Source organism: Monodon monoceros, unplaced genomic scaffold, assembly GCF_005190385.1.
Source record: "Monodon monoceros isolate NGI ecotype Baffin Bay Population unplaced genomic scaffold, NGI_Narwhal_1 Super_Scaffold_10, whole genome shotgun sequence".
NCBI classification, from domain to species: Eukaryota; Metazoa; Chordata; class Mammalia; order Artiodactyla; family Monodontidae; genus Monodon; species Monodon monoceros.
Window position 1 is genome coordinate 54,515,292 of NW_021703766.1, and position 16,827 is coordinate 54,532,118.

Consider the following 16,827-nt stretch of genomic DNA (forward strand, 5'->3'; position numbering starts at 1 on the left):
GGTATGAAGGAGTGACAGGAAGTGCAGCAGTGCATGTACAGAGGAAGAGTGGTGTGAGAAGAAATGAGAAGGTGGTAGGGGCGGGACCCTTGGGGGATCTGATGAGGACTTTGAGTTTTGTTCTAAGCGCTAGGAAACCAGTATTGGCTCTCCCACCAGGGAAGTGCTGGATTATCATTATGCCTTTCCATGAGACCCCTCTGGCCACTGAGCAGGAAGGGGCTGCAGAGGGGCAGTGTCAGAAAAGAGGAGACTGTTCTTGGCCTAGGGAGGGAGCAGAGTGGGGTTAACAGAAGTGTTAAACGTCTTACACGTCACAGAAGACCACACACTGTATGATTCCACTTATAAATGTTCAGGATAGGCAAATATATAGAGGTAGAAAGTCAATTAGTGGTTTCCAGGGAATGGGGGCAGACGGAGGCTTGAGAGACGACGGCTCTTTGTACAGGGTTTTGACGAAATTACATGGCAGTGATGGTTGCACAGCTCTGTGAACAGACTAAAAGCCAGCAAGCTGGATGTGGTTACAAGCAGGTGAGTGTGGTGATCACAGCTCAATACAGTTGCTAGGAAAACGAACACCTTCTAAGAGGTCAACATTAGTGAAAAATATTTTCTGAAACTAAAAATGGGATCATAACCTGTGAATGCTCGCTGCCCGGGCAGCAGAAATGTTAGGGTGATGTAGATCTTTCTCCTTTTTATCTCCTGTTTGCTCCCAAAAAGTTATAAGGAATCACTGGGGCTGAGAACAGTCCGTCTCTACTCTGGAGGGGCCCTGGGACCAGGCGGGAGAGTCAGACATGGGCTCGGGCATAGACGCTCGCCCTCAGAGCAGCAGATGCTGGAACGCAATGTGGGACGTGGAACAGGCACCAAACTCCAGGCAGAGGATGGAGGCAGGCCTGCGGGGCGGGCACGCTCACCTGTCATGATTCCCACGTAGCAGTAGCTGTAGCTGAGCGTCTCCATCAGAGAGGGAACGTCAGGCAGCAGCCCCAGGCTGGGCCCCTTGCTGAAGCCCGAGGCCATTTCCTTCCTCTGGGCCACGTGCAGGTCCTGTACTTCACTGGCCAGACTCACCAGCTGGGAGGAAGGGGTGTAGGCAAGGACAGGTCAGACCCGGGCTTCCTCTCACCCACCTCCCTTTCACTACCTCTCCGGGCAGCCAACGGCTGCTGCAGCCCCGCGCAGGTGGGCGCTGAGGCTCCACTCCACGGGCAGCTCTGGGCATCTAGTCGTGAGTAAGGGCTTCTTGGTGACTCTCGCAGGGCTCACTCCTGGACCCCTCTGTCTTTTTTCTCTGAGTTCCATCTTTCTGGGTTCTCCTGCAGTTTGTGACTTTAGGTGCCACCCACAGTGTAACCCGGGGGGACTTCTCCTCCAAGCCCCAAGCTGCCTCTAGGGAATTCCCTGGCGGGCCAGTGGTTAGGACTCACGCTTTCACTGCTGGGGCCCAGGTTTGATGATCCCTGGTCGGGGAACTAAGATCCCACAAGCCATGTGGCGAGATCAAAAAAAAAAAAAGAAAAGAAAAAAAAAAAAGCTACCTCTTGTCATTAATACTTGATATCTTCCAGGCACCTCGAATTGAACACATCCAAGGTACAACACGGTATTAGCCTCTCCCCAAAGTGGGTCTTCTTCTAGTCTCTGCCATCAGCAAATACCACCACCATCCAATTAATTGCTTAGGCTGGAAACCTTCCTCACTCCCCGAATCGAATCCCTTAAGTCTCTGGAGTCTGTCCCTCTCGCTTTGCCTCCACCACTGGGCTGAATATGTTCGGGCTCCTTCTTCAGATCTGCTCTCTACCCTTCTCCGCACAGACCCCAGGCCGGCTCAACATCCACAGGCCTGTGTCTCCCAGCTTCCCCCTGGGTTTAGTTGGCACAGAGCCCCAGGCAGAGATGGAGGAAGGCAGGAGTGAGGCTTGGGTTTTTATTCCCTTGTATTGATAAGATCACCTTGGGCTGGCCGTGACTCTCGATAACCTTCTTGAATTGGGGGGCTCTACCCAAGTCTTTTTCCTTCCCAGCTCCACTACCTGCCCCTCCTCTCGTGCCCTGGGGCCCAGGACCTCTCCCCATCCTGTCCTCAATTTCTCCTAAATGCCGGGCTTCCTGGTGGGGCCCTGACTGACCTCCCCACAGGCCTGCATCAAGCCACCACTGTTCGTCAGCTGGACTTTGATAAGTGTCCCACATCACCCCATCTTGCCCTTTCTGCTTCAACTCGCGCAGCATCGGGAGGAAGGATGTTTTAACCTGTGAATCTGGTCACACTACCTCTTCTTGGCAACAAATCAAAAAACCTCTTGCAGTGGATCTTGGGCCCTCACAGGAAGAAGCTGGGACCCCTCACCTTAGCCAACGGGGCCCTGCATGGTTTGGCCTGGGCTGCTTGTGCTCTTTCCCGCTCCTGATGGACGGTCCATGTGGCTTGTCCACTGCTGATGGGGCTCAGCCTGCCCCCTTCCACACACGCTGGTCCCTATGTCCTGAAAGGCTCTTTCTCCAGCTCCCGACGGGAACACAGGATGCTGAGGAAACCTCATTCACCACCTCACATGACCGTTCTGTTCACTGATATGTAGCACATAGTAGGAACGCACGACTTTACGTTCCGCTGGGGGTGGGGCCTGGGAATCTATTTTCACCCATCTTCCCAGGTCATGGAGAGCCGGACGTGGTGTCCTGGTTTTGTGTCCTTAACTAAGTGCTACCTCCCCAGAGCTGGTTGTCCTTTGCAAAATGGCTTGCTACAAAGATGCACTTTAGCTCAGCCACCACATGGCACCCACAGTTACGTAACTTTGGATACTTCTTTACCTCGGGGAAGAGCTGAGAGGTGAAGCCCCGCCCCCGGCGGGGTGTGTGGGAGAGACCATCCCCCTTCCTCTGCCTCCCACGGGAGTGGCTGGGAGGAGAAGGTAAAGTTGGGGTGGTTAACTGGCACACAGCGAGGGCTGGAGGGGAGTCTGACCTTCAGTGTCAGCAGCAGCTGGACGGCATTGGTGAAGGGTGTGGGAGTGGGCAGGCCCAGCAGGCTGAGCGCTCGGAAGAAGAGCAGATATGAGAAGGTCCAGGCTAGGGCCAGGGCGTGGCAGGAGCTGGGCAAAGGCAAGAGGCGTGCTGTGCTGGGTGCAGGGGTGCAGGACATCTTGCCTCAGCCGCCCCTAGATTCCAGCTACAAATCCTTCCCCACCTCCCCACCTTCAGAGACAGAAGATGAGGGGCGGGGGGTATGGAATGAGCACGACTGAAACAGCCACACAGAAATGCGCAGCAACGGAGAAGAAAATGAGAAGGGGGTTAAGAGAGGCTTCAGGGTGAAGACCCTTCAATCCTCCATTTTTTCTGGGAGGGAGGGAGGGAGGGAGGAGGAAGGGAGAGGGAGAGAGGGGAGGTGGAGAGAGAAAGAGGGAGGGAGAAACAGAGAGAGAGAGAGAGAGAGAGAGAGAGAATACCAATACCAACGGTGGCAGGGCCAGCAGACTAGTAACGTCCTCCTCTCTCCTGAATCCACGACATGGATGTAAAGGACCAGGACAAACACACAGGGACAAAGACCCAGAAAAAGGCAGGAGAGGAAGAAAAACAGACCAGACAAATGACACAGAGAATCTAGAGATAAACAAGAGACATCCGGAGATGGAGACAGAGAAAGACCCCAAGGGGAAACAGGTCGCTTCCTCCACCCCCTCCATCTCCCCCTCCTCCCCCCACCAAATCCTCACCAGGGCTGGGCCTGAATGAGCGCCCACGTCCCAAGGATGGTGACCAGAGAATGCAAAGTGTGGGGACCACAGGTGAACAAGGTGAGCCCTAGGCCCACAGCTGCTGCCCCCCATCTCTTCAGCCCAGGTCCTGCAGGGAGAAGGCACAGCATAAGCGTGGAACCTTCCAGGGGTCCCCAGCCCGGGCACCCCCCCCCCGTTTATTTTCCACTGGGGAGGGAACCTGACTCACCAGCCTTCTTAAAGAGGAAGCCGATGGGGATAGAGATAAGAAGAACCACCAGATATGTCCATTCTTCAGGCGACATGTTCTGGGGGAGGGGCAGAGGTTCCCAGTGAGAACCCAGGAGTCCGGGCCCCCAGCCCCTCCCCCTTAGAGAATCCAAGGATCCACAGCCTCCCCACCCAGTCCCCAGTTGTCGAGGATCAAGGAGTCCTACCCTCAGCTCCTCTCCTCTGACAACACAGGAATCCCGACCTCCAGGCCCTTCCTCCTTCGAGGATAGAGGAAGCCACCCACAGAACCCCTCTTTTGAGAACGCAGGTCCCCAGCTCTCTTCTCCTTTGAGAACCCAGGAATCCAAACCTCCCGGCCCCCTCCTCCTTCGAGTATCCAGCAATCCAGCTCCTCTCTTCTTATCCCCCAGCCTCTCCCTCTTTGAGAACCCTTCTCTCCAGACCCCCTGCCCCTCTCCGAGAGGGCCTCAGAGGAGCCCAGGCCTCCAGCCTCCACCTCTTTCGGAGCTCCGGTTCCTTCTCCCGTCTGAAACCCAGAGAGCGGGCCCGCTCCCGAACCCCACTCCCCTTGCGCTCACCAAGCGCGGGTCAGATCCGCTCCGGGCAAAGCCACAGGCGGTTACGCCACCCGGGAGCTCGGCCGCGCTCCCGGCACCGCCCCCGCACCTCATCAGCCCGCCGATCCGCAGCGACCCCACACTGTCCAGACCCCTCCCGGTCTCCGGGGCGCCTCCGCACTCCGCGCCCACCGCACCCCGGCCCAGGCGTGGCGGACCCACCTGGGCCCGCGGCTCCGCGCCGCCCGCAGGGCAGGAAGCAGGCGAGCAGTCCTGGCCCGCGGGCCACCGCGGGTCCGCCACGCCTACCCCGCCCAGCACGCCCCCGCGTCCCCAGCCTCTTTCGGGGCGCCGGCTGGGCTGCGCGGCCCAGGGCCGGGTGTGCAGCGCCTGGCAGTCTCCGGGCTGAGCAGGGAAGGAGCCCGGACTGGGCGTAGGGAGCACGAGTCGGCAGCTGGACGCGGACTCGGTTCTACCGAGCTGCGAGCACGCAAAGGGGAGGGGCTTCGGGCTCGGAAAGGGGTGGGGCCAGAAGCTTCGGGCACGGAGGGAAGCGACCGAACCTGGGAAAGAGGCGGGGCCTGGAGCTCAGCGTTCGGAATGAGGTGGAGCCTCCGCTTCAGGTTCCTTGGGACAGAGTCTGGAGGCGGGGCCACAAGCTTCGGTTTTCTTCGGAGGTAGTCGATTACTGAAGGTCTCTGTTCGGATGTAGGCGGAGCCAAGAGCTTCGGCCGGATGTGGAGGGGCCACAGCGTCTGTTCCCTTCGGAGGTAGTCGGGTACAAGTGACCCTGGGTGGCTGAAAGGCGGAGTCTCATGTTTAGGAGGGAGGCGGAGCCACGGGTTCAGGCAACACGAAAGAGGCGGGGCTCAGGAGTATTCCAAGGGGGCGTGGCAAACAGCGTCCCGGCCTGAAGGGGGCGGGGCCCCGGGCCGTGGTGCCAAGGGGTCGGGTCCAGCGTAAGGAGCCTCCCATTTCCAAGTCCCGGAACCGAGGAGGGAGGTGCGCTTCGAGGGGCGGGCTCAAGGGGGTTTCACTTTAGGGGGAAGGCAGGGATACGGCCCTGCGGGGCGGGTCCCAGACTTCCCGCTCCGCTGAGGTGGCGGCATGACGAAATCGACGCAGGGGGTAGGCATGGGGGGGTGGAGGAAGCAGCGCGTGGCGAGCTACGTAAGGGGGTGGCTCCGCCGGGACTGCGAGCTGGTGTTTACGAGGTGACTAGCTGGTCCTATCAGAGGACTGTGCCACATTCTGAAGGGAGCGCTCACGAGTGGGGTGAGCCCGCCCGAACGGAGAACAGGCGGCGGGTGTTCAGGGGACCGGGCGTTCAGGGGACCGGGCTTCCGGCTGTGGGATTCTAACGTGGGGCACGAGCTCCAACTGGGGGAGCTCAGGCGGCCGGAGGGGGCGGGGCCTCAGGCTATGTGATTGACTGGAGCCGAGGACGCCCGAACGCTGAACCCCTTATGTTCGGGAGGGGGCGGTGCTGCGGTTCGGCTGAGCCGAGGACTCCCGAACTTACGGACCGGCGACGCTCGGGCGGGGGCGGGGCTTCGTATTCTAGGAGCCCAACTCAGAGCAAGGGGACCTGAGGCCGAACCCCTGGGGTTCGGAAAGGGGGGGAGCCAAGTCCCGAGCAACCCGAAGAGGGCGTGGCCTCAGCGGGGCTTTGGTCTCTGGAGGTCCCGACACCTGACGGGGACACCCGAAGGGCGACGCCGAAATGGATCTTTCGAAGGGGGCGTGGCCCGTGCTGGGGCAGGCTTTGCTCCGAGGCGCGTGGGCCGGCATGGCAGTGTTGGCCCAGACCAGAATGTTGACCGCGGGGTCCGAGACGCTCCAGCGGGGCCCCGCGGCTCGGTTCGGGGCGGGGCCTCGTCTCTGTCAGCCCCGGGGCCTGGCGGGATCGCCCGAGGGCGGAGTCCCGCGCCCAGGCGGCGGAGCCTGGCCCTCCCGCTCAGCAGGTGGCGAACGCGGCACTGAGCGAGGCTCCGACCCCCGAGACTCAGGGGCGGGGCTTCGCCGAGACCGCCCCCCCCGCCCGCCAGGCGGTGGGAGGCCTCCCCGCGGCGCGAATCGGGCGGCTAGAGACGTGCAGCTCTGTGGGTGACTGCTGTGCCCCTGGCCTCCCGCAGGAGGATGCTGGTGGTGGAGGTGGCGAACGGCCGCTCCCTGGTGTGGGGGGCCGAGGCGGTGCAGGCGCTGCGGGAGCGCCTGGGAGTAGGGGGCCGCACGGTCGGCGCCCTGCCCCGCGGACCCCGCCAGAACTCGCGCTTGGGCCTCCCGCTGCTGCTGATGCCCGAAGAGGCGCGGCTGCTGGCAGAGATCGGCGCGGTGACCCTAGTCAGCGCCCCGCGCCCGGATCCCCGCCAGCACAGCCTGGTAAGGGGGCAGGTTGGGGGCGCCTGCGGGAGAAGAGGCTGGGGACAACAGGTCCCTGAAGTGGGAGGGGTCTAGGAGTCCTGGATTCTGGAATACTGTGAGAGTAGGATACTGGGATCCCCGGGTTCGCGCCCCGAGGTTGGGAGGCGCCAGGGAGTCAGGATTCCTAGCTTCCTAAGGCAGGGCATGCCTGAATCCTGAGATTACAGCTAAGTTTACTTCTCAGGCATTGGCATCCTTCAAGCGCCAGCAAGAACAGGGCTTCCAGGAGCAAAGTGCTCTGGCAGCTGAGGCCCGTGAGACCCGTCGTCAGGAGCTCCTAGAGAAGATTGCAGAGGGCCAGGCTGCGAAGAAGCAGAAGCTGGAACAGAAATCAGGGACCAGCGGGAGCCAGGAGGCCGGTGGGAACCAAGCTGCAGAAGAGAATGAGGCCAGTGCTGGCCAGGCTGCTGGAGAGCATGAGGAAGCAGGTGAAGGTGGGAGTTGGAGTCCAGGGACCAGGGGAAGGAGGGAAGAGATCTTTGGGAATTTTGGCAGGGAATCTAGGGCTGGTTCTCCCTGGGGCTGGGAAAACCTTGCCCCTTGGATTCACCAAACTCTCTTGGATTCCGCCCCCCCCCCCCACCAGGCTCCTCCTCTCCCCAGCCAGGGCCTTCAAATGGGGTGGCTCCTTTGCCCAGGTCTGCTCTGCTCATCCAGCTGGCCACTGCTAGGCCTCGGCCCATCAAGGCTAGGCCCCTGGACTGGCGTGTCCAGTCCAAAGACTGGCCCCACGCTGGCCGTCCTGCCCACGAGCTTCGCTACAGCATCTACAGAGACCTGTGGGAGCGAGGCTTCTTCCTCAGTGCGGCTGGCAAGTTCGGGGGCGACTTCCTGGTCTATCCCGGTGAGTTTGTGTTGGGACCTCTGATTGCCACTCATTTCTTCACAATTCCACTACATTCTGCATTTTTCTTTTCTTTTTTTGGTTTCATTTTCTCAGCCTCTGAAACCATGGAAGGACAGGAAACACTTGGGAAGCCGTGCTCATTTGAAGGGCAGTTTAGTAAATGAAAAAAGGGGGCAAAAAAAAAGAACAGCTCATAAAAAACATGTATAGTAAAAAGTAAATCATATTTTATACTGTTAGGCAGTTATAGACAAATTATTTAAGTAGTCTTAAAAATTGTGGCTCTAGTGAAAGAATATGAAAAGAACTTAAAGTGGAGTACTAAGTAGCCAGAGAATCCTATCAAGCAAGTGGGAAAAAAGCTTGAAAGGATTTGCTCCAGCCCAAAGACAAATAGTTAATAGTTCTGGGAGGGAATCTGCATCAGGAATAGGTAAGGGGGACTTTTGATGAATCAGTTAATTTTTGAATTTATTGTGTAACTTAAAGGTTAAAAAAAAAGTGCAGAAAATCACTCTGTTTGTTCTCCTTAAGAACATAGGTAGAACTGCCTGATAAGTAGTCAGATCTTAGCCATTCATTGGAGACTGTCCGCTAAGTTCCCTGCAGATGAGTTGACAGGCTTATTCTCTTCTCAGACTAAAATTTAACTGACTGATTTAGGAGCTGAGAACAGTTTCCCTGCCCCATTCTCTATAAGTAACCATGGTTTAATCACTTTGCTACTGTTTTTTTGGGGTGATTTTTGTATGCTAAAAAAAAAAAAAAAAGATTATTTTGGTTTTGCAAATGAATATTCAACTGACTAAACATACAAATGCTAATTTCTAGGTTTTTTCTAAGCTTTCAGTTCACTTTATAAAACTTAATTTTTTCAATCTACCAGATTTTAAGGGGACCATTAATTCATGTTTGATCCCATTTACAAAAGGAATTAAGTAGTTTCAAACATTATAAACCGCATTTTAAAATTTAATATATATATTTTTTAAGTTCTGCAGCTTTCTGGTTATGAATCTTGCCAATAACTTAACTCTAATAAGTTATAACTGGGGTGATTTTTAAGTTTATATTCTTACACTGTTAATAGACTTACTAAAACTTCAGATTAAAATAAGTTTAAATCAATCACTCAATCACACATTTGAAACTAAACCACAAGGCTGACCTGTTACTTGTAATAGGTCAATATTTCTAAAACAATAAATACTCAATGTATCAAATATACATAAAATCTTTGTCTCCTGAAGATTAGTATTCAAGGTCTGAATCTCTTAAATACATATTTCTAACTCTAAATCTTCCTGAGGTTAAAAGATGCTAAGTTTCTTGGAAAACAATTTTAGGGTAACTTCTCAAGCATTTTGATGCTCCTTTCTCAGTTGACTGAGGTATCATAACAACCAGAGAGGTGCCTGGCTCATGGAGAGGTTCTTGCTGGAAACCCAGCTGCCAGGGAGGGCCTTGATTTATAGTTGCTATGACATCCCCTCAGATGGAAGGTCTTATAGCCTTGCTCTTTTATTTATTTATTTTTTCCCTCCGTTTTATTGAGACATAATTGACATACAGCACTCTATAAGTTTAAGGGGTACAGCATAATGATTTGACTTATACACATCATGAAATGTTGACTACAGTAAATTTAGTGAACATCCATCATTTCATACAGACACAAAATTAAAGAAATAGAAAAAAAAAGTTTTTCCTTCTGATGAGAAGCCTTAGGATTTATTTGCTCTCTTAACAATGTTTATATATAATGAACAGCAGTGTTAATTATATTTATCCTGTTGTACGTTACGTCCCTAGTACTTATTTATCTTATAACTGCAAGTTTGTACCTTTTGACTACCTTCATCCAATTCCCCCTCCCTCCATCCTCTGCTGCTGGTAACCACAAATCTGATCTCTTTTTCTATGTCTTTGTTTATTTTTGAAGTATAATTGACCTATAGTACTGTGTAAGTTCCTGGTATGCAATATAGTGATTTTATATTTCTATACATTTCAAAACGAGCACCGTAAGTCTAGTTACCATTTGTCACCATACAAAGACATTACATAATTATTAACTATATTTCCCACACTGTACATTTCTTACCTGTGAGTCATTTATTCTGTAACTGAAAGTTTGAACTCCTTAATCTTCCTGTTTCCTCCCCCAGCCCTCCTCCCCTCTGACAACCACCTGTTTCTTCTCTGTATCTATGACTCTGTTTTTGTTTAGTTATGTTTGTTCATTTGTTTTGTTTTTTAGATTCCACATATAAATAAAATCATACAGCATTTGTCTTTTTCTAGTTTATTTCACTTAGCATAATACCCTCTATTATGCTGATAGAGGTCCATCCATGTTGTCAAAAATCCCAAGATTTCATTCTTTTTTATGGCTGAGTAGTATTGCGTTGTATGTGTATATGTGTGTGTGTGTGTATGTGTATAAATACCACATCTTCTTTATTCATTCATCTATTGATGGGCATTTAGGTTGCTTTCATATCTTGGCTATTGTAAATAATGCTGCAGTAAACATAGAGGTGTGTGTATCTTTTCAAATTAGTGTTTTCATTTTTTTCAGATAAATACCCAGGAGTAGAATTGTTAGAAGCTTTGCTCTTTTAGATTTACGTTACCTGTTACTTAGTTTTCTGGAAAGTGCCCTACTCAGGGTCCTACTTTACTTGAAAGCATTCATCTAATCCGGGGGCAAACTATAGCCCCAGGTCAAATCCGGCCCACTGACTGGTTTTTTTTTAAACAGTTTTATTGGAACACAGCCTTGTCCATTTGTTTACATATGCTCTGTGGCTGCTATTGTGCTGGAGTGGCAGATTTGAATGTTGGCAGCGTGGCCCACAGAAACTGAAAATATTTACTCTCTGGCCCTTTTCAGAAAAATTTTGTTGACTCCTTTCTTCTATCTATTTTATTACACCATCCTATTGTAAATTGTTTCTTACTTCTTTTAGTCTGTTAGAGTCACTTCTCATTGGATATTTACATGAAACCCTTTTGAGTTCCTCATGGCTTTGACTGACAACGATGTATTCAATTATTTGTTTTCATTTTTGTTTTTTAAATAAGCTTATGCTATACATGTGTGTATAGGTCCAGGGGTGTCTTTTAAAATACTGGTAGTGATAGCTGGAACCATCCCCATGTCCTCTGTGTGGACGTCCCAGTGTCTTCCAGCTCCCTGCCACTGGAAAGTGCTACCTGCCTCTCTCCTTCACCCAGGCGACCCGCTCCGTTTCCATGCTCACTACATCGCTCAGTGCTGGGCTCCCGGGGACCCCATCCCACTCCAGGACCTGGTTTCTGCTGGCCGCCTCGGCACCAGTGTCAGAAAGACACTGCTGCTTTGCTCTCCGCAGCCTGATGGTAAGGTGGTCTACACATCCCTGCAGTGGGCCAGCCTGCAGTGAACTCCAGAGACCTGTGGGCACGTGCCTGTGTCCTTGGCAAGAGCCTTTCTAGATGGTCCCAAGCTCATCTCCGAGTGGGAGGCTCGACCACCCTCCTGCCTCTCTCGGCAGTTAGTTTTTGATTCCAGATTTATAAACACTACATCCTTCTCATGTCCCTCCCTGATTCAAAGCACTTAGTGGCTGTGTTGTTTTTATAGTTACCTATTTCCAACTGTGAGTTTCTTGAGTGTGAAAGCTGATTCATCTCTGTTTCCTACAGGGCTTAGGTCCCAAAAGGTCTCAATAAACTTGTTGAATAAATGTGGAGTTTGTGATTTGAATCCTTATGACAGTCCTGGGAAATGTGGCCATTTGTGTCTTCTTGTACAGATGAGGAAAAGGCCTGGAGGAGGGGAAATGACTTGTCTGAGGTCACACATCTAGTAGGGAGGAGGGCTGGGATTTAAAACCTGGTCTTTCTTTTTTCTTTTTTAATTGATTGATTAATTTATTTATTTGGCTGCACTGCGCGTCTTGTGGGATCCTAGTTCCCCGACCAGGGATTGAACCCTGGGCCCTCAGCAGTGAAAGCGCGGAGTCCTAACTACTGGACCGCCAGGGGATTCCCAAACTTGGTCTTTCTGACACCGAATTTTTGAGCTCTTCCACTGCACTAAACTTCCTTTTGAAAACATTTTTACAAGACATTTCAGATGCATGCAAAGGCATAAATAAAAACACATGAAGAAAAGAAGGAAGCGAGTGTTGCAGTTTTAGGATAGCCATTTGGAGTAGGGAGGGGAATGTCAGGGGTGGTCTTTTTCTTGCCTTGGGTGGTGTTTATTCAGGTGTTTGGAGAATTACTTTTTTTTTTTTTTTTTGCGGTACGTGGGCCTCTCTCTGTTGTGGCCTCTCCCGTTGCAGAGCACAGGCTCCGGACGCGTAGGCTCAGCGGCCATGGCTCACGGGCCCAGCCGCTCCGCAGCATGTGGGATCTTCCCGGACCGGGGCACGAACCCGTGTCCCCTGCATCGGCAGGCGGACTCTCAACCACTGCGCCACCAGGGAAGCCCTGAGAATTACTTTTTATACCATACATTTGTATTTTAGATCCTCCTTTAAGTGTATGTTCTATTCCGCAATTTTTTACAAAAGCTAAAACACATACGTATGAAATATGCATTTGTAAAACGATCTATATAGCGCCTTTCTGCTTAAGAAATCACTAGAACGTTACCAGTACCAGCTTCCAATATTTATACATTGATTTTTTTTTTAGACTTTCTAGACGTGGACCATTTTTATTTATTTAAAACAGTTTTTTAAACATTATTATTATCTTTAATATTTATTTATTTTTCGTTGTGTTGGGTCTTAGTTGCGGCATGCGGGATCCTTTTGTTGTGGCATGTGGGCTCCAGAGCGCAGGGGCTCTGTAGTTGCGGCGCTCTGGCCCTCTAGTGGTGGCCCATGGACTCAGTAGTTGCGGCACGCGGGTTTAGTTAGCCCCACAGCATGTGGGATCTTAGTTCCTGGACCAGGGGAGACATTTTTAAAGCCTTTATTAAATTTGCTATAATACTGCTTCTGTTTTATGTGTTGGTTTTTTGGCCGTGAGTCATGTGGGATCTTAGCTTCCCAACCAGGGATCAAACCCGTGCCCCCTGCATTAGAAGGCAAAGTTTTTTTTTTTTTAAATAAATTTATTTATTTTTGGCTGCATTGGGTCTTTGTTGCTGTGCGTGGGCTTTCTCTAGTTGCCGCGAGCAGGGACTACTCTTCGTTGCGGTGCGCGGGCTTCTCATTGGGGTGACTTCTCTTGTTGTGGAGCATGGGCTCTAGGAGCGTGAGCTTCAGTAGTTGTGACGCACGGGTTTAGTTGCTCCGCGGCATGTGGCATCTTCCCGGACCAGGGCCCAAACCCGTGTCCCCTGCATTGGCAGGCAGATTCTTAACCACTGAGCCACCAGGGAAGTTCCTATATCTTGATTTTTTAAATGTGTAGCTTTGTTTGGTCACATAGATTTCGTTACTGTAATACAGTCACATGGTGAAAATTCTGGGGCTGAAAGTCTCCACCTCTGGTTCTCAATTTCTACCCCTCCCCCAATTTCTTCTTTCTTTCTTGCCCTATTTGGTGAATAAACTTGATAGACTCTTGATGTCCTGCAAGCTTAGATTATTTATTTATTTTTGGCCACACCGTGTGGCATGTGGGATCCTAGTTCCTCAAACAGGGATAGAACCCGCACCCCCTGCAGTGGAAGCACGGAGTCTTAACCACTGGACCTCCAGGGAATTCCCTAAGCTTAGATTTTAATTTAAACTAGGATACTAACTCCTGCCTGGCTAATACTCTATACTTTTGCCAGTTTTGTAATTTCTCTAATACCTCTCTTCTCTCTACAGCAAGGTACTTTGATGACTCAGTACCTGTGTCCTGAGTCTTTCCTCTCAAAAGTTCCTCATTAAAAACCATTCTGGGCTCCTCTGGTGGCGCAGTGGTTGAGAGTCCGCCTGCCGATGCAGGGGACACGGGCCCGTGCCCCGGTCCGGGAAGATCCCACATGCCGCGGAGCGGCTGGGCCTGTGAGCCATGGCCGCTGAGCCTGTGCGTCTGGAGCCTGTGCTCCGCGACGGGAGAGGCCACAACAGTGAGAGGCCCGCGTACCGCAAAAAAAAAAAAAAAAAAAAACTATTCTGAGGGCCTCCACATGCAAAAAAGAAAAAACCCAGGTACAGACTTTACACCCTTTACAAAAATTAACTCAAAATGGATCATCGACCTAAATGTAAAAATGCAAAACTATAGAACTCCAGGTAGATAACATAGGAGAAAACCTAGATGACCTTGGGTATGGCGATGACATTTTACTTTATTACTTTTTAAATACATTTATTTTTATTTTTGGTTGCGTTGGGTCTTCGTTGCTGCGTGTGGGCTTTCTCTAGTTGCGGCGAGTGGGCTTCTCATTGCAGTGGCTTCTCGTTGCAGAGCACGGGCTCTAGGCGGGGAGGGGGCTTCAGTAGTTGTGGCACGCAGGCTCAGTAGTTGTGGCACGCAGGCTCAGTAGTTGTGGCACAAGGGCTTAGTTGCTCCTCAGCATGTGGGATCTTCCCAGACCAGGGCTGGAACCGGTGTCCCCTGCATTGGCAGGCAGATTCTTTACCACTGTGCCACCAGGGAAGTACCGTCAATGACATTTTAGATACGGCACTAAAAGGCATGATCTGTGAAAGAAAAAGTAGATACGCTGGACTTCGTTAAAATTAAAAAACTTCTGTGAGAAAATATTGCAAAAGACACATCTGATACAGGATTGTTATCCAAAATATACTAAGAACTCTTCAAAGTCAACAATAAGAAAACAACCTGATTAAAAAAATGGACCAGAGACCTTAACAGATACCTCACCAAAGAATATAAAAAGATGCCAATACGCACGTGAAAAGATGTTCCACATCATCTGTCATCAAGGAATGCAAATTAAAGCAATGATGAGTGGGGAAGGTCATCACCCTTTCCCTATACATTGCCCTGTGCATCTCTTCCATCTGGACGTTCCTGGGTTATATCCTTTCATAATAAACCTCTAATTTTAGTAAGTAAGGTGTTTCTCAGTTCTGTAAGCTGCTCTAGCAAATGAATCGAACCTGAGGAGGGGGTTGTTGGAAACTCTGAAACACCAATGATGCGTGTATAGTTAAGTTATTCATACATTTAACAATGTTTTGACTGTCAGCTTATATGTTAAGCCTGTGCTAAGACACTGATAAACAGGAAAGATGAGGTCTCTGCCCTCCTATAGACTTTTAAAAAAAATTTATTTGAAAAAATTTTTAAAAATATTTATTTGGTTGTGTTGGGCGGGCTCCTTAGTTGCAGCTTGCTGGCTCCTTAGTTGTGGCATGCGAACTCTTAGTTGCGTCATGCACGTGGGACCTAGTTCCCTGACCAGGGATCGAACCCAGGCCCCCTGAATTGGAAGTGTGGAGTCTTAACCACTGCACCACCAGGGAAGCCCCTGCCCTCCTATAATTTTTTGTCTGGGAGCTAACTTGTAAACAAGAAAACAAAAAAGAGCAAGGTAGTTTGACAGATACAGAAGTACAATGAGAGAATAATAATGATAACGGTAGCTAACGCTGAGTGCTTTCTTGGCGCCAAGCACCATCCTAAGCAATTTGCATAGATTGCATCATTTCACCCTTATGATAACCCTATGAGGTGGGTGCGGCCGTCACCCCCATTTTATAGATGGGGAAGCTGAGGCACAGAATGATTGAGAAACTTGTCTGAGGTATTAGAGCTAGTAATTGAGGATTGCTGAATTTGAACCGAAGCATCTGGATACAGCAGGATGATGTCATGAAGGAAAGGATTGAGTGGGACTGTTGCTCTGAGGAGGGAATACTGACTGCTGAGTCTGCTGGACAGCAGCTGCATAAAACAGCGGTGAAGAGCATGGGCTATGGAGCCAGACTGTCCCAGCTGCAATGCTGGCCTGACTTCTAGTTGCTGAGAGACTGAATATACAAATAGACAACGGCCAGATCATATATGAAAACAGAACTCTGATCCACAGCCTGCAGCAGCCTGCCCAGAAAACCAGACCCCTTATCTATAATAAACAGCTCAGCACTGGTCAGAATGGCCATCATCAAAAAGTCTACAAATAATACAGGCTGGAGAGGGTGTGAAGAAAAGGGAACCCTCCTACACTCTTGGTGGGAATGTAAATTGGTGCAGCCACTATGGAGAACAGTATGGAGGTTCCTTCAAAAACTAAAAATAGAATTATCATATGATCCAGCAATCCCACTCCTGGGCATATATCCAGGGAAAACCATACTTCGAAAAGATACACGCACCCAATGTCCATTGCAGCACTATTTACAATAGCCAGGACATGGAAGCAACCTAAATGTCCATCAACAGATGAATGGATAAAGAAGATGTGGTGTATATATAAAATGGAATGTTACTCAGCCATAAAAAAGAATGAAATATTGCCATTTGCAGCAACATAGACATAGAGATTTTCATACTAAGTGAAGTAAGTCAGACAGAGAAAGACAAGTATTCTATGATATCACTTATATGTGGAATCTAAAAAAATGATACAAATGAACTTATTTGCAAAACAGAAACAGATTCACAGACATAGAAGACAAACTTATGGTCACCAAAGGGGACAATGTGGGGGAGGAATGATAAATTAGGAGTTTGGGGTTAACATACACACTACTATATGTAAAATAGATAAAAAACAAGGATTTACTGTATAGCACAGGGAAATATATTCAATATCTTGTAATAACCTATAATGGAAAAGAATCTGAAATATATATATATTTATAACTCAATCACTTCGCTGTAAAAGTGAAACTAACACAATATTGTAAATCAACTATACTTCAATAAACAAAAACAGCTCAGGAAGCCAGCCTGCTATAAGGCAGGCTTGTAGGAAGTAACAATCCAAGGGGCCAAATAATAACCCCTACAACAATAGGTCCAAAAGGGCCAGGACTTGATTAGTAATTCACAACTGTACTAATTTTTGTCCCCACCTCCAATTTAGGACCAAGAAAAGAAAGCCAAATAT

The 16,827-nt window shown here is 50.0% G+C and overlaps 3 protein-coding genes across 11 annotated transcripts in view; 1 reads left to right on the forward strand and 2 right to left on the reverse strand.

Annotated features, from left to right (window-relative positions):
* MBOAT7 (membrane bound O-acyltransferase domain containing 7) overlaps positions 1-4,667 on the reverse strand; it is a 12,222-nt gene extending 7,555 nt beyond the window's left edge. The window contains exons 1-6 of the mRNA XM_029204562.1: positions 4,559-4,667; positions 3,976-4,054; positions 3,744-3,873; positions 2,990-3,116; positions 930-1,089; positions 255-264 (exon numbers count right to left, since the gene is read on the reverse strand). Coding sequence (XP_029060395.1) covers positions 255-264; positions 930-1,089; positions 2,990-3,116; positions 3,744-3,873; positions 3,976-4,054; positions 4,559-4,651 — 599 coding nt within the window. The 5' untranslated portion in view covers positions 4,652-4,667. The remainder of the gene's footprint in view (positions 1-254; positions 265-929; positions 1,090-2,989; positions 3,117-3,743; positions 3,874-3,975; positions 4,055-4,558) is intronic.
* Positions 1-16,827, reverse strand: part of LOC114908066 (NACHT, LRR and PYD domains-containing protein 7-like) — a 582,624-nt gene that overhangs the window by 297,200 nt on the left and 268,597 nt on the right.
* On the forward strand, positions 5,110-11,542 carry TSEN34 (tRNA splicing endonuclease subunit 34). Of its 9 annotated transcripts, none has more exons than XM_029244943.1 (5): positions 5,110-5,307; positions 6,673-6,919; positions 7,146-7,389; positions 7,548-7,805; positions 10,994-11,539. In XM_029244943.1, the coding sequence occupies exons 1-5, from the start codon at positions 5,273-5,275 to the stop codon at positions 11,188-11,190; spliced, it is 981 nt and encodes a 326-aa protein (XP_029100776.1). In that variant the 5' UTR covers positions 5,110-5,272; the 3' UTR covers positions 11,191-11,539. The 9 variants fall into 9 exon arrangements, with proteins under 9 accessions (XP_029100776.1, XP_029100793.1, XP_029100767.1 ...); XM_029244960.1 differs by having other exon boundaries at positions 7,600-7,805; XM_029244934.1 differs by having other exon boundaries at positions 5,113-5,307; positions 7,146-7,395.

Excerpts from the sequence above, each read along its gene's own strand:
- TSEN34 (XM_029244934.1), top strand. The coding sequence starts at position 5,273 with ATGTGGAGGGGCCACAGCGTCTGTTCCCTTCGGAG. Across the intron at positions 7,396-7,547 it reads GCATGAGGAAGCAGGTGAAG|GCTCCTCCTCTCCCCAGCCA; the intron begins GTGGGAGTTGGA and ends CCCCCCCACCAG. Across the intron at positions 7,806-10,993 it reads CGACTTCCTGGTCTATCCCG|TGTCTTCCAGCTCCCTGCCA; the intron begins GTGAGTTTGTGT and ends TGGACGTCCCAG.